The sequence below is a fragment of the Vulpes lagopus genome, chromosome 9 (assembly GCF_018345385.1).
Source record: "Vulpes lagopus strain Blue_001 chromosome 9, ASM1834538v1, whole genome shotgun sequence".
Classification (NCBI taxonomy): domain Eukaryota; kingdom Metazoa; phylum Chordata; class Mammalia; order Carnivora; family Canidae; genus Vulpes; species Vulpes lagopus.
The window spans coordinates 1,140,706-1,163,784 of record NC_054832.1 but is presented as its reverse complement, the minus strand read 5'-3'; the positions used below and the strand labels follow the sequence as shown (position 1 = coordinate 1,163,784).

At 69.8% G+C, this 23,079-nt stretch overlaps 1 protein-coding gene across 1 annotated transcript; it reads right to left on the bottom strand.

Moving 5' to 3' along the window:
• Nucleotides 1-18,741: 18,741 nt before the first annotated feature.
• On the bottom strand, nucleotides 18,742-20,235 carry MAFA (MAF bZIP transcription factor A). The gene is given in 3 exon segments (XM_041769320.1): nucleotides 18,742-18,919; nucleotides 18,950-19,730; nucleotides 19,732-20,235. Coding segments are annotated over 3 exon segments (1,080 nt in total). The 5' UTR covers nucleotides 19,984-20,235; the 3' UTR covers nucleotides 18,742-18,872.
• Between the last annotated feature and the right edge of the window lie 2,844 nt (nucleotides 20,236-23,079).

Sequence of the window (23,079 nt, the reverse complement as noted above, 5' to 3'; positions counted from 1 at the left end):
GCCCGCCCCCTCGAGGCGTCCCTGGGCCTTCCCAGGCCGTCCCACTGAGAGGCCACCAGAGCTGGGAGCAGGGCCCCTGGCGGGCTCATCCGTGGGCCCATCCGTGGGCGGGGCGTCCAGGGGCTGGGCGGCCTTGCTGAATGAGGCCCTGCACCCGAGTTACACCGTCCCGCAGACAAGAATGAGCGGGGGCTGCTGGGCTGGGGAGTGGGGGGGTCAGGGGGGGAGCGGCGTGGCCAGTCCACCCCCAGGCCTCCCCTGGCGGTTTCCCCTCCTGTGACTTGGGGATCGGAAGGGACAGGTGTCGGGTGGGTGGGTTTGGGGTAAGCGGAGCGCAGCCCCCAGAGCCCCCTGCCGGGAGTCAGGTGTTCTGGAGCGGCCCTTGCTCTCCAGGTGCCCTGGGGTAGGACTCGGGGCTCAGGTGGGTAGTGCTCGTGCTCAGGGAAGCGCCCCGCTCCCGAGGGCTCCCCCGGGGGCCGGGCCTCTGTGGGTCTGCACGTGTCCTGACACTGGGGGGTCACACAGCCGGCTTCGCGGCCCTGGACCCTCCGCGCTGACTGCCCCCCCGCCCCTGGACCCCTCATCTGCCTCCACGGTGTCGCCGTCACCAGAACGTCACGGACCCGGAGTCACACAGGCCGGCTTCTGTGGCCCCGTGACGCGTGCCGAGCCTCCCCCACGTGGTCCCCGCGCGAGCTCCTGTCCTCTGAGCGCCGTGGGTCGGCCCGCGGTTCATCTGTCCACCGGCCCACGGGCGTCTGGCTGCTTCCGGGCGATCGTGAACAAAGCTGCTCTAAACACCGCGTGCAGGGGCCGTGTGGACGCGAGCTGGGAAGTCCCAGGGAGCACGATTCCTGGGTCTTATGCAAAGAGCCAGAAACTGCAAAGCCTTGGCGGGGGGCCTCTGTGTGCCGAGTGCCCAGGCTCGCGCCCCTGCTGCTCGGCGCCCCCCTCCCCGCGCCTGGCGTGCGCTGTTTTCTCCATATTTCTGAATAATCTGTGGGTGTGGCTCTTTCTTGATTTCCCAGCCGCAGCCCCTCCCCAGCCCCTCCGCCTTCTCCTGGCCACCCCACACTTGGTGTCTGCGCCCCCCCCCACCCGGCCCCGGGTCTTCCCGAGCCCTGCTGTGTGCAACTGGCCCCTCTCCCGGGGTGACCCCACCGCGGTCCTCTATCCTCCCTGCAAGCCGCATCCTTCTCCTTCCGGGCTGTCACCTGTCCTGTCTCCGACTTCCTCAGAAAAGACACATGGAAGGTGGATCTTTGGGGAGATTTTCATGCCCTAAAGTGTCATTTCCCCGCATTCTGGTGGCAGATCCGCCCTGCCCCCCCCCAAGCTTTTAGGATCTTCTAGCCCCAACACATGGCCTCAGTGGAGCCTGGTGGGCCCAGCCCCTCCTGGCTGTCTGGGGGACAAGCTGTGGGCCCACTGGGGAGGCCCCCACCTCTCCATGCAAAGGGGCCCCACCACCCCAGCTGCCTGGTACTGCCCCTGCCGTCGGCCACACGCCTCCGGGGCACCTGGCTGGTGGCAGAGGGCGGCCAGGGCAGAAGTGGGCAACTGGTTGGATCCCCAGGCAAGGCTGGGGCTGGGAACCCCAGTGTCTGGGTTAGCAGCGGGGAGGCTGGGGCAGGCAGGAGGCTCTGGGGGTGTCCCCCACCCCCTGGGCTGAGGTCACCTTCCAATCTCGGCCAGCTGCATTACTCATGGCCAGCAGAGCGGCCTGAAACCCAACCCTGAAGCTCCGGTTCCCTCCACAGGGAGGGAAGGTGAGGCAGGCGAAGGTGAGGTCGGAAACCATGGGACAGGGCTGGGGGGTGGGGGACACTGAGCGGCGTCACCCAGCCAGGGTTCTGCGCTCTCCCTCCACGGGAGGCTGGCCTCCAGCTGCTCTGCCCTGGCCGTGGTCACCTGTGAGGTCACTCCAGATGCCCGTCCCCTGGAAGCCCTCCCTCTTGGCCCCTGGCCCTCCACCCTCCCGGCCCTCGCGCTCTTGCCACGTGCTCAGCCCCGCCTCTGAACCTCCCTCTCCACACCCCCAAGGGCACACTCGGAGCAGATCCCTCACCGCTGGCCTGCTCCACCACACGAGGCACCCCTGCTTGGGAACACCCACGGATGCCCACCCCAGCAAGACCACCCCCACCCCGAGGACTGGCCTGCGCGCCAGGCCCGAAGCCCGGTGTCCCCAGCGGAGTGGGGAGCAGGATCTCTGGGGTGTTTGTTTGGTTTTTTTTAAAGATTTATTTATTTATTCATTCACAGAGAGCGAGAGAGAGGCAGAGACACAGGCAGAGGGAGAAGCAGGTTCTCTGTGGGGAGCTGGATGGGGGACTCGATCCCGGGTCTCCAGGATCACGTCCCGGGCTGCAGGTGGCGCTAAACCGCTGAGCCACCGGGGCTGCCCTGGGGTGTTTCAAAGTCCTGTACCTTCGGGCCTGCAGGCGAGGGCCGGGCACTGCCATGGGAGGCTCTGAGGACCCACCCAGCCACCCTGTGGATCCAGGCCCCACGGAACCACCGCCTCTGGCAGGGTCGGAACCTACAGCCAGGAGACCTGGCTGCAGCCTGGGCTCCCCGCACTGCCTCCTGCAGCCCCTCTAAGCTTTGAGACCCCGGCTCGCCGCCACCCTCCCCAAACCGTGTTACGTGTGATAAGTATATTCCACTGTGGTCAAGTGGATGGGATTGGGAAAACCTATTGAGCTGAATTTCATTGCTTTGAGAAAACAGAGTAAATGTGGGTTAGAATTAAATTCTATTTGTTTTAATAAAAATGTATTGGGGCAAATGGTTTTTATTTTTTTTAAAGATTTTATTTATTTATTCATGAGAGACACAGAGAGAGAGAGAGGCAGAGACACAGGTACAGAGAGAAGCAGGCTCCCTGCGGGGAGCCCGATGCGGGGACTCGATCCCAGGACCCCCGGGACCCCGGGGTCACAGCCTGAGCCCAAGGCAGATGCTCAACCGCTGAGCCCCCCAGGCGGCCCTCGCAAGTGGTTTCTGAAAGAAGCCTCACTCCAGAGCCCCTCCCAGGTGCCCCCTTCTGCAGCTCCCGGCCGCACACCAGCCACGTGTGTCCAAGCGTGTCCCCCTGTGACCCGACCTCCCGCACTCAAGTAAGTGGCTAATCTGTCCCCGGGCTCTCCTTCCAGGAGCCTTGTCGAGATGTCCTCATCACAGCCAGGGGCCCCCGATGCTGTGCTCAGGAGGCGTGGGATGAGGCCCGAGGCCAGCCTGACCCCAGCTGCCCGTAGCACCCACCTGGCCTGCTCCCCTCAGGCCGCACCCACCCAAAGTGCTCCCTGCAGCAGACGCTGCCAACATCTCGTCCAGGCCCTGGTAGGAAGCCTCCCCTCTGGGAGTCCCCGGCCCCCAGGCCCTGGCACGAGTGCCCCCCCTCACCCAGCAGCACAGGGCCCCCCCACAGCAGCCAGCAGGGGGTGGGGTGGGTCTACTCAGCCTGGTGTCCCGGAGGCTGACCTGGCCTCGCCTCCCCGGCAGCTCTGCCCTGGGGCCCTGCACACTGACCCCTCCGCACCCCCGCCTCTCCCTCCCCAGCTCCTGTGCCCCCGACTCCCTCTGGGAAGCCCCCTCAGCACACGGCCAGGGGGTGCAGGAGGCAGGAGGTGAGGCCTCAGGAGGCAGGCTCCGCGCTCAGGGAAACCCAGCCCCAGCTCTGCCCTGCTGCCGGCCGGCCCGCCGCCCCCACCCGGGGCCTCCGGGTGTTCACAGACACGGACTTGCCCAGGCTGGCGGGGGGCTGCTTTGGCTGGACCCCCGGAGCCACGACACAGGAGCAAAGCCACCGATCTGGGACTCCCTCCCTGTCCCATGGTGTCCCCACAGCCCTGCGCTAGCAGCTGCGCATCCCCGGCCCCCTGCATCCCTCACACACCCCTCCCACCCCCCTGGGCGCAGCTGGCCTAGAGCCAGCCAAGGTGCACTGGGGCCCAACGTCCACGCCCTGGAGGAGACATAGCAGCCCCCACCCCACCCCACCCCCGCGGTGAGAAGGGGCTGGTGGAGTGGCGCACTTCATGGGTCCCGGGGGAGCTGGGGGGGGGGCCTGGTACTCGAAGCAGGCCTGAGCCCTCTCCTTCTGCCCGGAGGAGGGCCCCTGACCCCTGTCCAGAGAGCTCTCCCTGCAGCAACTTCCTGCTGGGCTCAGCTGGACCTTCGGGAAGCTTCCATGGGACCTGGTGGAGGCCTATCGAGTTTCCCTATGGGGTGTCTTTCCAGCGCCATCCTTGGTGTGGAGTGTTGGTGGGGACACAGCCCCTAGGAAAATGGGTGTGTTTTCCACTTGTGACAGAGAGGGTGACAGGGAGGGTGACAGGTCAGTTGGGCGGCGGGAAGCTGAGCCAGAGAGGGAAGGGAGGTCCTCCTGGGCCCGGTGAGGATGCCCCTCCGCTCCCCTGAACACCCGCCCTCCTCCGCCCTCCTGGGCCTGTATTTTCTGTTTTTATGTCTAAGAATCTCCACTGTCCTATCCTTTGGGTTTCCGGAACATTCTCTCAAATCCGTACACCACCCCCACCGGGTCCTTGCTTGAGGCCCTGCGGGCAGTGGCCCCCTCCCCTGGGCAGACAGTGCAGCTGATGGGGCCCCCGGGGCGGCGGGGGGAGGGGGTGCGGGCCGCGAGCGGGGGGGGGGGGGGGGGGGGAGGGGGGGCGCCGAGGGGCCAGGGCGGGGGGGGGGGGGGGACGCCAGCGCTCCTCCCGGGCCGCCCCCTCCCCATCCCCCCCCCCCCGCGCCCCCCGCCGCGCGTGCGCACTGGCCTCGGGCCGCAGATGCGGGAGACAGCTGCGCCGCCCGCGCCCTTCCCACCTCGCCCCGCCCGCCCGACCGCCCCGGGCACCGGCGGTGGCAGCTCCGCGGCGTGTCACCTCCCCTGCCACCCGCGCGGCGCAGCGGGCACGGGGCCGCTCCAGATGCGCAGAGCCCGGGGCCCAGCGCGCCTCCTCGGCGGCGGGCGGGGGTCCCCCGGGCCGAGCCATCTGACGCCCCCGCGCCCGCCCGGCCCCACCCGCCCGCGCCATCTGTCGCCCGGCCCGGCCAGGACCCCGAGCGTCCCCAGCAGTCCCGAGTCCGCCGGCCCCGCCCCGCCGCTGGGCCCGACCGCGGAGCCGTCTAGGGGCGGCGGGAGGGCGGAGGGCGGAGGGCGGGTGCGGAGAGGGCGCCCCCCCCCAGCCGCCGCTCCTCCCCGGCTCCCTGGGGCCTCCTGCGGCCGCTCGGCGGCCTGACCCCGGCCCCTGCGTTTGCGCGCCCCCCCCACCCCCGTGCTACCAGGCTCTTCGGGGGCCCTGAGGCCTTTCACCTCCAGTTTGCACCCCGGGGCCTCCGGACCCCCCACCCCCTCCCCGAGCCCGCAGCCCCTCATCGGGCAAGGCAGTGGGAGCCCCAGGGCTTGGGTGCCAGCGTCAGGCTGCGGGCCCTGCGCCCAGCTGCTCGTGGGGCTCCTCGCCGGCCCGCCCCCTTGGTCCTCACCACAGAATCAGGCTCAGCAGAACCCTGAGGGGCCTGAGTCCCGCCAGCAACGCTCCCCTCACCCCCGCCCGGTGGGTCACCAGCACCCTCTTCCCCAGGAAAGCGCTGTCCCGCGCGGGGCTCCCTCCTCTCGCGTCCCTTGGCTTCTTGAGCAGGGGGAGGAGGAGGAGCAGGTGTGAGGACACAGTGGGGGGGTGATGTGGGACCGTCCCCGCCGCCAGCCTCCCCCTCCCCTCCCCTGCCCTCCTACCTACTCTTACCCCCTCCAGCCTCCTAGGTGTGGGGGAGGGGCCGCGCCGAGGGGATGGGGGGTTTGGGCCCGACCACAACTGTCCCGCCGCTGTGTCCAGGTGCCTCATGGGTCTGTGGCTACGTGGAGTGGGGCAAGGGGAGCCAAAGCCCAGAGGAGCCTGGGCGGTCACAGGTGGGCCAGGCCCGGGTAGGGGTGGCCAGGGGCTCCAGGACACAGCCTTATGGAGAAGGCGGCCTGAGAAGTGGGCTGTCACTGGGCCGGCCCACGTCACGCTGGCCATGCGGTAGGGAGGGATGCCGAGCAGGAAACCAAGAGGCCAAGGCGTCCCTGCCTGAGTCATCAGAGGGGGACAAGAGAGGCCATGGGCCTGGGCCAGTGCCCTACAGACAGGGGCAGGCTGGAGGGCAAGGCGGGGCCAGGCTGGCAGGTGCAGAGAAGGCCAGGAAGGTGACTGGGGAGGGCCCAGGGAGCAGGAGGGGGTGGGGAGGAGGCAGAGGCAGGGGGGATGCGCTGAGGGCGGGGCCCAGAGTGCAGACCCCACCGGGAGGTGTGCTCGCTGGCAAGGGTGCCCTTCACCCTCCTTCAGTCTCAATCAAGCTGCTAATTAGCATCCTGACCACTCAATTAATTAGGCTGCGCGTACTTAATTATGACAGAGTGCGTTGGTGGGGGCAGGGCGGCGCCATCAGCCCCCACCCCCAGGCCCCCAGGAGCCAAGGTTTATTGACCAGAAAAGACACATGAAAAGACCCTGGCCATCGGCAGTGGGACGGGGAGACCCTCAGCCCTGGGTGGGGGGTGCGTCCACACTCTCCGGCCAGTCCCCCCCAGGTCTCCGGGGTTGAGTCCTCCCCACTCCACTCTAGCCTCCCAGTTTCTACCTGAACCTGCCTTGCCCTCAGACTGCAGGTACCTCGTCCCAGGCAGGTTGGGTGCATGGCCCAGATTCCCCCAGAGCGGAGGCCCCACCTTTACCCTCAACCTTTTCTCTTGGATTCTGGAGCAGGTGTGTGTGAGTCTGCTCCCCCCTGCAGCCTCTGCCCTGGGCCGCAGGTTATCTAGAGTGCTCCTGTCCTGCGTGCTCTCTGACCTGCCTGGCCATGCCGTTTAATTCATTAAGTGCTCTTCCAGACTGTCAGCCGTAGTGGCCAGGCCCTCGGCCATCCCAGCTCCAGGGATACCTCCCTGTTTACTGTGCTATGGACAAAAATAGGTAATTTGGTACTTAATTTTTCTCAGAAACTCCAGAGGTCTTGTCTTGTCTCCCAACTAGACGATCATGAATCTACCAAGACCCTGCATCACAGTAAGCACTGATGAATTATGCATTGGTGATCAGGGGGTGGGTATGGTGGTGATAATGATGGTAGTGGTGGTGATGCTGGCAGAGGTGCTGGTGCTGGTGATGGTGGAGGTGGTGGTGAAGGTGATGATAGAGGTTGGTGGAGGTGGAAGTGGTGGCGGTGATAGTGGAGGAGTTGGAGGAGGAGGAGGAGGTGGAGGAGGAGGAGGAGGTGGAGGAGGAGGAGGAGGAGGTGGAGGAGGAGGAGGAGGAGGAGGTGGAGGTGGAGGAGGAGGTGGAGGTGGAGGAGGAGGTGGAGGAGGAGGAGGAGGTGGAGGTGGAGGAGGAGGTGGAGGAGGAGGAGGAGGTGGAGGAGGAGGAGGTGGAGGAGGAGGTGGAGGAGGTGGAGGTGGAGGAGGAGGAGGTGGAGGTGGAGGTGGAGGAGGTGGAGGTGGAGGAGGTGGAGGTGGAGGAGGAGGTGGAGGAGGAGGAGGTGGAGGAGGAGGAGGTGGAGGAGGAGGTGGAGGAGGAGGAGGTGGAGGAGGAGGTGGAGGAGGAGGTGGAGGAGGAGGTGGAGGAGGAGGTGGAGGAGGAGGTGGAGGAGGAGGAGGTGGAGGAGGAGGAGGTGGAGGAGGAGGTGGAGGAGGAGGTGGAGGAGGAGGAGGTGGAGGAGGAGGAGGTGGAGGAGGAGGAGGTGGAGGAGGAGGAGGTGGAGGAGGAGGAGGAGGAGGAGGAGGAGGAGGAGGAGGTGGAGGAGGAGGAGGAGGAGGAGGTGGAGGAGGTGGAGGAGGTGGAGGAGGTGGAGGAGGAGGAGGAGGTGGAGGAGGAGGAGGTGGAGGAGGAGGAGGAGGAGGTGGAGGAGGAGGTGGAGGAGGAGGTGGAGGAGGAGGTGGAGGAGGAGGTGGAGGAGGAGGTGGAGGAGGAGGTGGAGGAGGAGGTGGAGGAGGTGGAGGAGGAGGTGGAGGAGGAGGAGGAGGAGGTGGAGGAGGAGGAGGAGGAGGTGGAGGAGGAGGAGGAGGTGGAGGAGGAGGAGGAGGTGGAGGAGGAGGAGGAGGTGGAGGAGGAGGAGGAGGTGGAGGAGGAGGAGGAGGTGGAGGAGGAGGAGGAGGTGGAGGAGGAGGAGGAGGAGGAGGAGGAGGAGGAGGTGGAGGAGGAGGAGGAGGAGGTGGAGGAGGAGGTGGAGGAGGAGGTGGAGGAGGAGGAGGAGGTGGAGGAGGAGGTGGAGGAGGAGGAGGAGGAGGAGGAGGAGGAGGAGGAGGAGGAGGAGGAGGTGGAGGAGGAGGAGGAGGTGGAGGAGGAGGAGGAGGAGGAGGAGGAGGAGGTGGAGGAGGAGGAGGTGGAGGAGGAGGAGGTGGAGGAGGAGGAGGAGGAGGAGGAGGAGGAGGAGGAGGAGGAGGTGTAGGAGGAGGAGGAGGAGGAGGTGTAGGAGGAGGAGGAGGAGGTGTAGGAGGAGGAGGAGGTGTAGGAGGAGGAGGAGGTGTAGGAGGAGGAGGAGGTGTAGGAGGAGGAGGAGGTGTAGGAGGAGGAGGAGGTGTAGGAGGTGGAGGAGGTGTGAGGAGGAGGTGGAGGAGGAGGTGGAGGAGGAGGTGGAGGAGGTGGAGGAGGTGGAGGAGGAGGAGGAGGTGGAGGAGGTGGAGGAGGTGGAGGAGGTGGAGTAGGTGGAGGAGGTGGAGTAGGTGGAGGAGGTGGAGGAGGTGGAGGAGGAGGTGGAGGAGGTGGAGGAGGAGGAGGTGGAGGAGGAGGAGGAGGAGGTGGAGGAGGTGGAGGAGGAGGTGGAGGAGGTGGAGGAGGAGGTGGAGGAGGTGGAGGAGGAGGTGGAGGAGGTGGAGGAGGAGGTGGAGGAGGTGGAGGAGGAGGTGGAGGAGGTGGAGGAGGAGGTGGAGGAGGTGGTGGAGGAGGTGGAGGAGGAGGTGGAGGAGGTGGTGGAGGAGGAGGTGGAGGAGGAGGTGGAGGAGGAGGAGGAGGAGGAGGTGGAGGAGGAGGTGGAGGAGGAGGAGGAGGAGGAGGTGGAGGAGGAGGTGGAGGAGGAGGTGGAGGAGGAGGAGGAGGAGGTGGAGGAGGTGGAGGAGGTGGAGGAGGTGGAGGAGGTGGAGGAGGAGGAGGTGGAGGAGGAGGTGGAGGAGGAGGTGGAGGAGGAGGAGGTGGTGGTGGCAGAGTTGACAGTGACAGGGGACAAGGGATGCCCCTCCCGGGCTGGAGAAGCGAGTGTCCCAAGCAGGACCCAGCCAGTCTGGGGAGGAGCCCGTGGTGGGCAGCGCAGTGCAGGTTGCGGGCTCCTGGGCCAGGCAGGAGGCCTGGGGGGACTGGGGTCCGGCAGGGACTCCCTGGGGCTCCGTGTGTCCTGAGGGTGGGCCCTGATGGCCGCATCCGCATGGGGACCGTAGGGCGGAGCTCTACGTGACCTGTCACCTCCACCAGGGTAGCACATGGTGGGCACCCAGGAGGGTCCAGCCGCTGTCGGGGGCCCCACTGTCCTCTGTCCAGCTGGGCCTGGGCCTGGCAGATGGCAGGGACCCGGGGGGACCGCATGGGAGAGGCCAGAGCGGCTGTACTGGGGGTGGCCGTGGGACGGCGGGTCGCTGCGCTGGTGGAGCTGCGTCCCATGCGGAGGCCGAGGCCGTCCAGCCACAGAGGCCCGAGGAGTCGGGGGGGAGGGAGCCCCGGGCGGGGGGGAGCTGCGGGAGCGAGGCCTGGGCTGGAGGCCCACCGTGTCCGTGGAGCCCGAGGGCCTGCGGGGCGTGGGGTGGCCTGGGCGGGGAGGCGGGGGCTGTGACCTGCGGCCCCGGCGTGGGCGCGGGCGTCAGATACAATTACTCCCTCAGTGTATCATAATTAGCGCAAATAGCCCATTAAAGAGAAATTATCATCAATATGATATTAGCCGACAGCAGGGGAAATGAAGGAGGGAAAGTGCTTATTCTCCCATTGTCCCCTTAATGGGGACAGGCGATGGGCAGGCAGGGGCAGCCCTTGGCTGGGGCCCTGGGAGCACAGGGCCAGGTCCTGGGGTCACAGCCTGGGGCGGGGATGGCGCCTCACCCCTGCCCCCCCCAGGCCCCATTGCCCTGCAGCGGCCTTCCCAGCCTCACCCCTGCCCTGGGAGAGGCCTAGCAGAGGAGGGTCTCTGGGCGCCGCCGTCCTGGCCCCGGAGACACCGCTGCCCCTTGGAAGCCAGGCGGGGACTTCTGTGCGGCGCGGCAGTGGGGGCACTTGTCCCCCCAGGACACAGCAGGAGTAGAGAGGTGTCACGTGGGGCCCAGAGGCGGACAGGGAAGGACACGGCGGCCAGTGCGCCGACCCTGGGCGCAGAGAAAGGCTCGGCCTCGGGGGCGCCGTCCCAGCCTCCCATCCCAGCCTCCTGTCCCCGTGTCCCCCAGGGGGGACCACAGGCAGGCCAGGGCGCAGGAGGGACGGGGCTCAGGTCGCCCCCCAGGGGCGGGCAGGGCGGATCGGGCCCCAAGGCCCCAGGCACCTGAGTGCGCGGCCCAGCCGGTGGGGTCCCCGTGTGAAGCCACTTTCCTAAAGCTCTAGGGGGTGCCGCAGTGGTGGGCAGCCCCCCTGTGGAGCCGCCCGCGCACCCACACCCCTGCCCGCGCAGCGCCCCACCCAGCACCTTGTCCATCCCGCCACCCCCCCCCCCCCCCCCGTGTCCTCCCATGTCCTGCTCTCCCACCAGCCCAATCCTGTGTCTTTTCCCCTGCTCACCCCAGGTGGCCGGTTCTGACCCGGGTCCAGCTGCTGCCCCGACACTGGTCCCCGCGCTGAGCCCCTAGTCCTGCTTTCCCAGGTCGGGTCGTAATTCGGATGTGCCCCGTCCCCCCCCTCCCCCGCCCCGGGGGTTCCGAACTCAGCGGAACTCAGCTTGGGGTGAGCCGAGGTGGCGGGAGGAGCGACGGCTGGACAGCTCCCAGCACCCACTTCCTGGCCGCCTCCCCCTGCCCTCTCCTCCTCCCCTGCCCCCTGCCCCCCAGGACCCCAGGCCTGAGGTGAAGCTCCTGCAAGGTGGTGGCTTCCGCCGCTGTGGCAAGAGCCAGGCTCCCTCCAGACTGCCCGGGGCACCCGGAGAGCTGCTGCTCCAGTCCTCCCCTCCAGACACAGCCTCCTCTTCCAGGAAGCCTTCCCAGACTGACAGGATTTGCCCTTTTTTCATTTGTCCCCCATAAGGACCCCGTGCAGATGTGGGAGTGGGCAGGGGCGCGCATTGTCACAGGTGAGGTGACAGCCGGGAATTCTCTCCCCCGCCAGCTTTGGGGTGCAGGTGTGGGAGCAGGGGCGGGCCGGGCTCTGGGGGGGGGGGGAGCCGCCCTGTCTGTCCACCGCCTGGGGGTGGGTGGGATGGGCACCGAGGCGCAGGAGCCCAGGGTGCACGGGCAGCCCCAGGCCCCGGAGAAGGGGCACTGCATCCCCTCCCCGGCACTGCTGCACCCCTGGGCTCCCGGGGCCCTGGGCCTCCACAGAAGCGCCCCCGAGCGCCCCCGGACCGCCTCCTGGCCCTGCTCTCCTCCCGGGAGGCTGGGGGGGGCAGGAGGGTGCTGGCATCTGGGCAGGGGTGCGGAGGGAGGCTCTGGGCCAGTGTAACCTCGTGACTGGGGCAGGATTCTTGTCACCCCCAGGCCACAGATGACAGGGCTGAGGCTGGAATGGGGCAACCTCTGGCCCAGCTCTTACCCCAGGTGGCCCAGGCAGGGCCCCAGGCCCCTAGGGCCACAGTGACAGTGACGGCGGTCAGGGCACCGGTGAGCACCTGCCCTCAGAAGGGACAAGAGGGCGAAGGGCCGTTCCACCCCTGAGTGGGGGGGGGGCTACCCCCAGTCCCATGGGGTTTTGCGGAGCTTGTCTAGGCCCCTGGGCAGGGGAGGAGGGGGAAGCCCACTGCCTCGCTGCCAGGCCAGCCCCCTCCCTGCAGCCCCCCCCCCACAGTCTGTCTGCAGGGATGTAGGGCCTGACGCCCGTGCTCACCCCCAGTGGACCTGTCACCTCCCGTTTCCTCTGCCTCCCCTGCTGCCCCCAGTCCTGCCCCCCCTCGGTCCCCCGCCGTTCCCTCCCCGCCTCCCCACCTCCCCCAGTCCTCTCCCTGCCCCCCTCTGCCCTCCTCCCATCCCCACCGCGTCTGGTTTACTGGATCATCCGCTGGGGTTTGCTGGCGCCCCCCCCCCCCCCCCCCCCCCGTGGAGCTGAGCTCCTTCCTGTGTCCCCCCCAGCGCTGTCCGCGGGCGGGGCGCTCTCACCCCACCCTAGAGTAACAGGCCCCAGAACGTCTCACACGCGGAGACACACATCTGGAAGTGGCACCTCTTAGCACCCTCTGCCACTCGCAACAGCAGAGTCACATGCTCCCCGCGGCAAGTGCCCCCCCAACTGGAGCAGACGTGGGGGGGCTGCCGGGTGCAGTTCGGGCCCCCTGCTCCCCCCAGCCTGGCCGGACAGCCCGCCCCCCTCCGCCTGACCCCCCTCCCTCCAAACCCGGGGCTTCAGCGCTGGGTGGCCCTGGGCAGCGGGGCGGGAGCTGGCCTGGCACGAGAGGGGTCGCCAGGGCTCACTGGGGCTCCCTAGGGGAGCGGGAGACCCTGGGGGCCAGGAAGGGGGGCCCTTGGGAGTCAGGAAGCAAGGCCCCGGCTGCGCAGGGCGGAGAAGCCCCTCAGGGCTCCTGCCTGGACGGAGCTGCCGCGGGAGTGAAGAGGACCCTGGGGACGGCGCCCGCGTGGGCCAGTGGCGGGGGTTTAAGCCTGTGTCTGGGCAGGTGACAGGCGATCCGCTCACCCGGTGGCTGCTCCCTGGGCCCTGCCTGCTGAGCGCCACCTCCCGTGTCTGGAGCCCCCTGGGCCGCCCCGAGCGACCTCAGGCAAAACCCGGGCCCTCGTCTGTAAAATGGGTCCTTGCCACCCCGGCTAGTGCCAGGAGCCACCAGGTCCCACGGGCGGGCCCTGGCGCGTGCTGGACGCCGGCCGCGTCCTTCCAGGCCCGGTGAGGACGCCCGGGAGGGGGGGGGTCCGGGCCCTGGGGCTGGGGCGGGATCGGGGCCCGGGAGCCGCGGGCGCTGGAGCGGGTGACCCCGCTGCTGGGGCACTTGGCCGGGGTGCGGGCGGCCGGGCCGGAGCCTCGGAGGCCGCTGTGGATGCGGTGCCAAGGCCTGGGGCGCCAGGGCCCCGGGACAGCAGCGGGCCACACCCCGGCCTGTGCCCCGCGCTGGGCGGGCCCGGAGGCGGGGCCCCGAGTGTGGAAGCCGACGCCCCCGCCCCCTCCCGCGCCGGGAAACCCGCCTCCGCCCCTGCCCCGTGGCTCGGCTCCGAGCGCGAGACCTTGCGGCCGTGGGCCCGCGCGAGGCCGAGCCGGGGTCTGCACGTCACCCGGGCACAGCCCTCCCCGGCGGCGGGACCAGGCCGGGCCACCCGGAGGCTTCCCGGAGGAGGAGGTGGTGACCGCAGCGAAGGGAAGGGGCGGGGCTTGGAGGGCGGGGGCGGGGGAGGCCGCGGGAGCCGCCCGGGGAGCGGCACCTGCTGAGCCCCCCGCCGGGCTAACGGGCTGACAGCTCGGGCCCCAGCAGCTGAGCGGCGTCACCGTGAACTGGGCCCGCCGAGCCCGCCAACAGCAGATTACTCGTCGCTGCTCCGCTGCCGCGGGTCCGCGCGTGGGCGTGGGCGTGGGCGTGCGCGGAGGGTCGGCGCGGTGCCCCCGCCTCCTCCCCGTGCGCCCTGCGCCCGCCTCCCGCGTCCCTGCAGGCCGCCCCAGCTCGGGGCACACACGGCCCCCTGGCCCCAGTGCAGCCCCCACCCTGGCTCCCCTGCTCCCCAGCCCTCCCTGGCCGGCCCCGGGAAAGTGTGGGGGGCCCTGGGGCCCAGGCCTGTGCCCCGTCCTGGGGGTGCTCCGGCCCTAAGCGCCCTCTCTGGGCGGCGGGGTGTGGGGCTGCTGCCCTCCCCACCGGGGACACTGCAGTCGGCGCCCAGCCAAGCCCGCCCCCTGCAGCCCGGCTCCCACCTGCCCCTTCCCTCCTCAGAGAAGCGCCCCCGGCCAGTCAGCGCCAGCCCAGGCCTCCCCTGCTTCCCACCAGGGCGCTGGGGTCCCTCCACCCCACTCCCCTACCTCACCTCATCCCTCCTCCAAGCACCTAACACCTGGGGCTGGGTGTCCCCCCCTCCCCGCGCACTGCAGGTCCACCCCTGGGCTGTGCGGGCCACAGCCCACCCCCATGCGCCCTGCCCCCGAATTCCCACCTCTGTCCCCGCCTCCTAGGATCCGCACACAGTAGGTGCTTAATCAATAGCTTTGAGTGAATAAATGAGTCCCCTCCCACTGTCACAGCCCGCAGAGCTTTCTCCAGACCAAGAGTCCTGGCTGCCTGACAACGAGGCGGGGTGTCCCTGTGGGGGCCTGCGTGGTGTGGCCTTGGGTCTGGGAGAGGAGGGGCACCCACGCCCCCTCCCTGCCCCCGGGGCCTCCCCGGTCCATGCTGGACCCTGTGGCTCAGGAGCTGCTGAACACGCAGCTGGGCCCGGGGAAGTGACGCAGCTGGTCCTGCAGTGGGAGCAGCGGGCAGGCCTGGGGACCCTTCTCTGGCCCCCCACAGCCCCTCAGGTGCGGGACAACCCCGCTGGCCGCCTCCGTGGCTGGTCAAGGCTCCAGCTAGTTTGCTTCCCAACAGGCAGAGGAGGAGTCGCAGGCTCCGGGGTCGGGGGCACAGCAGAATTTCTTCCTGCTGCTCTCCGTCCCCAAGTCCCCAGGCCCCGGGCCAGGCAGTCCCACGCGCGGCCACAGACAAGGGTTGGTTTGGCATTCCTGGGACCCAGAAGGGGCCATGAGCCCAGGCTCCGGGCCCTGCCCCGCAGGCCGGCCTCCGAGCCCCCCAGCACCCCACAGGCCCAGCCCCAGCTGCCCTAGGGCCTCCTGAGTGAGTGAGCCCCGACCTGGAGCCCCCAACCCGGTGCACTTGGTAACAGTCCAACTGAGGCAGAGGTTTTGTGTCACTTCAGGGGTGGCCAAAGGCCATGAGGCAAGGAACAGGGCCTCTGTGCAGGGGCGCGCCGGGGCCTGCGCCATGGCACCGACGGGCCAGCCTGGGCCCCGAGCCGTGAGGAGTCCAGGGCAAGTGGCGGGGGGCCGCGGGCCTTAGAGACAGGCAGCCGATGGTGGCTGACGACACTTCCCTGTGGTGGCCGGTGTGGAGCCCTCCAGGCTACACGGCCAGAATATGGGGTCAGGGGACCGGGACAGATGAAACTCACGGGGTCCCTGTGTGTAGGTCATATGTGTGTGCGCTGACCTTTATGTGCGCAGCCGTGTGCACTCACGTGCGTGTGCCTGCGTGTGGGGGGGTCGAGATCTGTGCATTGTATGCCTCAGTCTACACCCACCGCCACGTGTACGTGCACACGTGCCTGCCTGCGTGCGCCACCGGCTGCAGAGGGTGGGGCTGGGGGGCCAGTGGAGAGTGGTGGCTGCAGGCTGCAGACGGAAGTGGGGTGGTGGGGTGTCCCCAACACAGAGCAGCCCTGGGGCCCCCATAGGGCCAGCAGCCGGGAGCTGGATTCCTGGGACCCTTAACCAGCTGATGACAAGGGAGCAACTGTGTGGTGTGCGTGCATGTTGGGGTGTGGGGACCCCTGCAGGCGCCGAGGACCAAGCCCAACTGGGTGGTACGTGTGGGAGTCGGGGGGCCTGGAATGACACCCCCAGAGGTGCTGGGACGGCAAGGGTGGGGTGGGGTCTGGGGTGCTGGGAGCGGTCTGGGCTCCCCCTGGCTAGGAGCGGGGCGGCCATGGCCCAGCGCTGGGGCGTCCCCGCGACCGCTGAGCACAGCTGCTGTGGGTAAGGGCGTGGAGAGCGGCCTCCGTCCAGGGACAGCTGCGGTGGGGGCGGCCGTGCAGGGGGCACAGGGGCGGGGCGTGTCGGGCGCTGAGTGTACGCGTGAGTCCGTGCTGGTGATGAGGGTGCCCAGGGCCAGCATGCGTGTGAGGCCCCGTCCTCCCCCGGTCCCCGGGCTCCGTGTGCACACACAGTCCTTCCCGCGGCTCCTCTGGTCTGTCCCTGCCGCCCGGCCCCCCCACCGGAGCAGAGGTCCTGGGCCACTGTGCCGCCAGCCCTGCCACATGCAAACCGGCACCCAAGTCCTCCCTTCCCCCAGCGCTCGGGAGCCCGGGCAGCTGGGGACTGAGTGACTTCGCTGACTTCACGGCCTCCGTCTGGAGCTCTGGGCCTGGGCTGTCACCTGGGTCCCTGCCGGGCCTGGTACAGAGGACGGATTCCCAGACGGAATGAATGCAGGCGGGGTACGGGGGGGGCGGGGAGGCCCCAAGGCCAAGGTGCACCGACTCCATCAGAAGACGGCCCCCGGGACCCCCTCTGGGGACAGAGGATGACGTGTGCGCTGAGCAGCTGAGGCGACGGTCACCCCTTAGCCGGGGTGGGGGCCCCGGGGCCAGGCGTGCGGAGGCCTGTCCTGTAGCCCGGCCACTCTGGTCGCCCCGCCCCGGGGCTGCTGGTCCAGGTGGCTCCAGGTTGCCACCCAAGCTGCCACAGCGCCGCACCCCTGGTCCCCACGGCTTCCCGGCACTCACGACACGCGGGCACGCTCCCGCCGCAGGGCCCCTGTCCCGGGATGGCCGGGCAGTAGGTCCCCACGGTCCCTGCGGCGGGAGCCCGACGGTGCGCACTGGGGAGCCCTGGGGAGCCCCGAGCTCCCTCCCCAGCCTCCAGGGCTGCCGGCCTCCAGGCTCATCCCCCCGGTGGGCCCGGAGCACGGAGGAAGGGGGCGGGTGGGGAGGGAGGAGCGGGAGAGCAGAGGCGGGGCCGGGGACGCCAAGCCCAGCGCCCCACGAACCCTTGAGGCAGCAACCGGCGGCGGGGGCTCTGCTTGTGGGGCCGGCCCAGTGAGGGCTCGAGTGTGGGGCCCGGGAGGCCGGAGCGGGAGGCCGGAGCGGGAGCCCGAGGCGGGGTGAGCCCGCCCCCACCGCCTCCTCGGAGGAGCCGCCTGGGGCCTGGACGCTCCTCCGGCCTCTCTGCGGGTGGCGGGGGCACTCCAGGCGGCTCTTCCTGCGGCAAGTGTCCCCGTCACAAAGCAGCCAGCGGGTCCCACCCACACGCGAAAGGGCACCCTGCCCTGGTGACCCTCCGGCGCCCGCTGTGCCGCAGCCTCCCCCAGCCCGTCCCGCTGCTGCTCTCGCACCTTCTGCTCTCGCACCAGCACTTCCGACCTCTCCGCGTCCGCCTCTCCCTCCCCTGCTGAGGGCTCGGCCCCGGGTTGGGGGATTTTGCTCAAAGCCCCACAGAGACCGGAGACCGACACTCACCGAGCTCTTGCTACAAGTCTCATCCTGAAGCCAAACGGGGGCGGCGGCCCTCACCTTCTCTCTGGTCCCCCAGGCTGTGCGGAGCAGCTCGGGCCACTCAGCCGCAGCCGTCCCAACCCCGAGGGGGAGCAGCACCGAGAGCTCATCCCCTAAACACGCAAACCTCGGACCTTCACGCCCGGCCCGTGCCGCGAAGGCGGACAGCCCAGCTGGTCCTGGAACTGTCCCGGACCCTCCGGGAGTGAGGCAGGTCGTGCGGCGCCCTGCTGTCCCTGCACCCCGCGCCCTGGCCCTTTAGAAGACACAGCCAGGCCACCTGTCCCTGGGAGATGGCAGCCTCAGGACTGGGCACGAGCACCTGCCAGCAGCTTGCGATGGCCTTGCGTGTGGTCACCGCCATCCTGTGTCGGGGAGCGGGGGCCACCACCTCGGGCCTTCCCCCAGGCAGCCCCAGAGCGCGGGCAGGGCACAGGCCTGCAGGTGCCACTGGCTGACTGCAGCCTCCACAACGCTGCTCAGTGTCCCCGGGGGGAGGGGGGCCCAGGCAGGTCACTCAGAGCTCAGGCAGGGCCCCCGGTCACCGACCTTTTCTTTCCATTCAGGGAGAAGCAGAGCAAAAACGAAAGCCACAGAGAAACCAACCACGCTCCAGGGACTTCTGGATCTAAACGGATTTATTTTGTGTTTTCTTTCCCCCCTTTCCTCGGCTTCTTAGCAAATGAAAAAATTATCCGACGAAACCCAACAACACAAGAAAAACTTCCAACGACTCCGCGTCTCCCGATCGGAGCGCTGGGCGGGAGCAGGCCCGGCAGGAGCGCAGGACCCGCCGGAGGCCAGGGGCCTGGCTGTCTTGCAGGGATCCGGCGGCCGGTGGCCACGCTCCCTTCTCCCCACTGGCTTGTCCAAAAAAGCCACTGGGCTTTAAAAAAAAAAAAAAAAAGGTTCCACCAACAAAACAAAACACAATTTAAATTAAAATAAAAACACTTTCATCACTCGCCCCCATGCCAGGAGGTTCAAGCTGAAACCTCCTTTAAAAAAAATTTTTTTTTTTGTTTTTTGTTTGCTAGAAATCCTGTGCATTACTCCCCCCCCCCTTCCACTTCTCTTGAAGATTAAAATAAGATATATTTCCCCGGGAGTCATAAATACGATCTGGTGCATAGAGAAATAGCAGCAGGGGAGTCCGGGCGGGCCAGCCCCCCGCGGCGCGGCCCCCTCCCCCGAGAGCACAGTAGGGCAGCAGGGCTGGGCGCGGTGCCGGCTGGAGCGGACCCGGCGGGGCGGGGCGGGGCGGGCGGGCGGGCGGGCGGGCGAGCGACACATGCTGGGACACGCGGACGTCCGAGGGCTTCCCCCGGGTTCCGTGTCCTAATCACCGAGCAAAATAAATAGAAACGCTTCGAAAATAAGATCGCTTTAAAAAGGAGTCGTAGAAACGGGCGAGGGAGGGAGGGGAGGCGGCCTGCGGGCGCCCGAGCGGGCTGGCCCCGGCCCCGTCCGACGGCCCAGCCGGGGGCGCGGGGCGCGGGGCGCGGAGTCCGGCGCGGCCGCGCGCTCACAGGAAGAAGTCGGGGGCGCCCTTGGCCCCGCCGGGCCCGGCCTGCGGCTGCGGCGGCGGCTGCGGCTGCGGCGGCGGCGGCGGCTGCGGCGGCGAGGACTCCCGCGGGAAGCCGGCCCCGCCCCGGCCCGCCAGCTTCTCGTATTTCTCCTTGTACAGGTCCCGCTCCTTGGCCAGGCGCCCCACCTCCAGCTTCAGCTGCTCCACCTGGCTCTGGAGCTGGCACTTCTCGCTCTCCAGGATGTGCCGCTGCTGCACGCGCTTGAAGCGGCAGGACTGCGCGTAGCCGCGGTTCTTGAGCGTGCGGCGCTTCTGCTTGAGCCGGATCACCTCCTCCTTGCTGAAGCCGCGCAGCTGCCGGTTCAGCTCGCGCACCGACATGGACACCAGCTGGTCGTCGGAGAAGCGCTCCTCCAGGCGCACGTGCAGCCCCGCGCCGCCGAGGGCCGCGGCCGCGTGGTGGTGGTGCGCGCCGTGGTGGTGGTGGTGGTGCGGGTGCGGGTGCGGGTGCGGGTGCGGGTGCGGGTGCGCCGCGGGGTGCGCGCCGTGCGGGGGGCCGGCGCCCAGCTCGTCCGCGCCAGCGCCGCCCGCGAAGCCCGGGCCCCGGAAGGCCTCGTAGGCCGCGGCGGCCGCCGGGTGGTGCGCGCCGTGGTGCCCCGCGTGCTGGCCGCTGCCGAGGAGCGCGTCCACCGCGTCCTCGGGCGTCAGGTGCAGCGCCTCGGCGTTCAGGTGCGGCGGGTACGCGCCCATCCAGTACAGGTCCTCCAGCGCCGGCTTCCCCGCGGCGCCCCCGCCCGGCGGCCCCGCCGCGGCCCCCGCCTGCGCGCCGCCCCCCCGCGCCCCCCGCGCCGCCGGAGCCCGAGCCCGAGCCCGAGCCGGAGCCGGTGCCCGGGCTGGGCGCGCAGAAGCTGGGCGAGGAGGGCACGGACGAGCAGGGCGTGCTGAGCGGCGTCGACGACAGCGAGCCCGGCGGCAGGCGGTGGCACAAGCGCTCGGCCTCGGGCGGCTCCTTCTTCACCTCGAACTTCATCAGGTCGAAGTCGTTGACGTACTCGATGGCCAGCGGGCTGCTCGGCAGCTCGGCGCCCATCGCCAGCTCCGCGGCCATCGCCCGGGGCCGGGGGCGCCCGCCGGGGGGGGAGCCGCGGCCTCTCCCCCCCCTTCGCTCCGCGCGGCCGGCGGGGCCCGGCGGGGGCGGCGCCCGGACGCGCGGGGAAAAGTTTCGCGCGGACAACTTGGGGCCGCCGCCGCTCGGGGCGCCCGGCCGCACCCGGGGGGGACGCAGCGGGCCGCGCTCCCCGTCCCCGCGTCGGCCGGCGGGCGGGTGGCGGCGCGGGAGGCGGTGCGGCCGCCGCCCCGGGCTGCTCGGGCTCCCGCGCTCCGCCCGCGTCCAAGCGGCCCCGCCTCCACGGCCGGGCGCCGCGCCGCGCGCTCCCCTTTATAGAGCCGGGCGCTCGGGCCCGCCTCCCTGGGAGGGGCGCGAGCCCCCAGGCCAATCGGAGCCCCAGACCCGCCGCCCTCATTTGCCTATCCCCATGGCAACGCGGAGCCCAGCTGTCAATCTCCTGCGGGAACAGCTGTGGGAAGGGGTGCGGACGCGCCGGCCGCGGGGGGGGCGGGGCCCTCTGGTGGCCGCCGCGGGGCACTGCAGGCGCGGAGGGCGCGGGCCCGAGGGGCGCGGAGGGCGCGCCGCGCGGGGGGCGGGCGGGGGCGGGCGGGGGCGGGCCTGCGGCCTCGGGGCCCCGCGTCCGCGACCGGGAGCGGACGGCGCCCGGTGGCTCGGCCTCCCCGCGGCCCCGCGGGCCGTGACCCCGCAGCCCCGGGAGCGTGGCGCGCCGGGACCTTCCGGCCTGCGGACGCCGGGCCCCGCGGGAGCGGCGAGGGGAGCGCCGCCGCTTATTTTTAGCCCCGCGGCGCGGCGGGCGCAGGAATGTAGTCAACAAAGTTGCTGGCACCTCGGCGGCTCGGCTCCACCGCTGGGCGCAGGTGCGGCGGGGCGGGCGGGGGCGGGGCGGGGCGGGAGGGCCCGCGGGCTTCAGCGGCCGAGCCTGGCGACCCCCCCGCCCCCCCCCCCCCCCCCCGGGGTTCCCGTGCTGCCGCCCTGGGGCTGTTACAATCAACAAATTCAATCCTAAGTGTGACCAGTTGTGCGTAGAGAGAAAATTCTGGAAGGAACTGGGCAGGAGGTCACTAGGGTCGCCTGTTTTCATGTTGTTCCAGGCATAGATGCTTACTATTTTACGGTAAGAAAAATTCATACAAATGGGAGGGAAACCCCACTTCCTGCGATGTCATGGGGTGGCCGCGCCCGCTCGGGCCCGGAGGGCACCGCTCACCCCTTCCTCCTCGCCCCTACATCCCCCAGGTGCGGGCAGGGCCCTACCCTGGCCCCTCCTGCCCCCCCATGGCTCAGCGCCAGAAGCAAGGCTCCCCTGGGCGCAGGCTGGGTGGGTCGTGGGTCTGGCACTTCACGAGTTCAGAGGGAGGCGCACCCTCAGCCACCACCTAGTCAGGCCAAGTGGGGACAGGTGTCCTGCCTCCCAGGCCCTGGGCCTGCTCGCCGTCACACAGCCTCATCCACTGGGCACGTAGCATTTCTTCATTTCTGCAGCCGTTCATTCATGCACCGCCCTGGGGGACAGGGGCCTGGGGCCCAGCGGGCCACTGGGTCCCCACTGGCTCCTGCGCTGGCCTTGGGGTCAGACTCGCCAGCAGATTTGCCCTCCGCTCTCGGCTGCTCCGGGGCCTGAGGAGGAGGAGCCCCCCAAGGTGCAGCAGCCCCCAGGAGGCCCCCAGCTTCCCGCCTCTGGCTGCCCTCCCTGGGGGCTCTCTCTTGGCCAGTCACGGAGGGGCCGGTGGGAAAGGGGCCCGGGGTCCCGCCCGCAGGCTCCGGGGGGCTCACCCCTGCGGCGTGCCACGGCCCGGACAGGGTGGGCTTCTCCAGCCCAGGGAACGTGCTGGACTTCCCGCCCCGGACACCGGCGCCAAGCACCTCCCTGCAGCGGCCGAGGGACAGCGTGCCGTGCGCCCTGAGCCTCGGTGGCCCCGGAGCAGCCACGGCGGCCGGCCCCAGAGGACACTGCTCCTTCCTGTCCCCGCAGCCTTCTGGGGCCTCAGGCCCCCCCAACAGTGCTCCAGCCAGGGGAGCTCCCCGGGCCATGCCCTGGCTCCCCACTAAATGCACCCCACATCTTGCCTGGGACCTGGCCCGCGCCCGGCGGCTCCTGGGAGGGAGTGGGAGGCCCCAGGGCTCCTGAGCTTCCCGGGCTCCGTGGGGGGCCGCTCGCCCAGGCCTCGAGGGCTCCCTGCAGCCGGGAGGGCCGGGCAGGGGTGAGGCCCGGCTGGTGGCGGCGGTGGGCTCCCGGAAGCAGGGGCTGCTCCCCAGGGTGAGGGGCCCGCAGAGCGGGGGGGCCCTTTAGGGCGAGCTGAGCCGTGGCAGGTCTGCGCGCACCCAGCACCCAGGGGCTGGTGGGGACGCCCCGCGGTGACACCCCAGTAAGTGACACAGCGCTATGGAGCGGTGCCCACGTCTCGCGACTTCACCCACGTCGACTAGCTCAGTGCCCAGGGTCCAGGGTCCTGCCGGGCTTGGCGCCCCTCGGGGTCTCGGGGGCGGGCTCCCCAGTGCAGGACACCTGCCCGCTCGGGCTGCCGCCTGGCGTCTAAGGAGCCGGGCCCACTGCCTGGGGGCTGGGGGTCCCCGGAGCTGCCCCCACTGGGCCCCGCGTCAAGGCCTGCGTCTGTGGGGGGCAAGGTCAGCCAGGTCATGGGCCTCCGGGGTGGGGGGGACCGCCAGGCGGGAGCAGAGCAGGGGAGAGGCCAGAGCGGCGGGAGGGCACCCACCCGCGTCCCAGCCGCCCTGCTGCTCAGCCCCCCAGAGGGCCCCTCTCCACCCCCTCCCCACTTAGGGGCGCCTTTGCCCTTTTTTTTTTTTTTTAAGATTTTATTTATTTATTCATGAGACACACAGAGAGAGGCAGAGACACAGGCAGAGGGAGAAGCAGGCTCCTTGCAGGAAGCCTGAAGTGGGACTCGATCCGGGGACTCCAGGATCATGCCCTGGGCCGACGGCAGGCCCTAAACCGCTGCCTTCGCCCTTGAAACTGTGCTCCAGGCACCGCCCTGGGAAAGGGCTTCCGCTCCCCAATCAGCTCCCCCGCCCACCCCCCTCACTGCTCCCACTTCAGGCTCCTCACTTCACCCG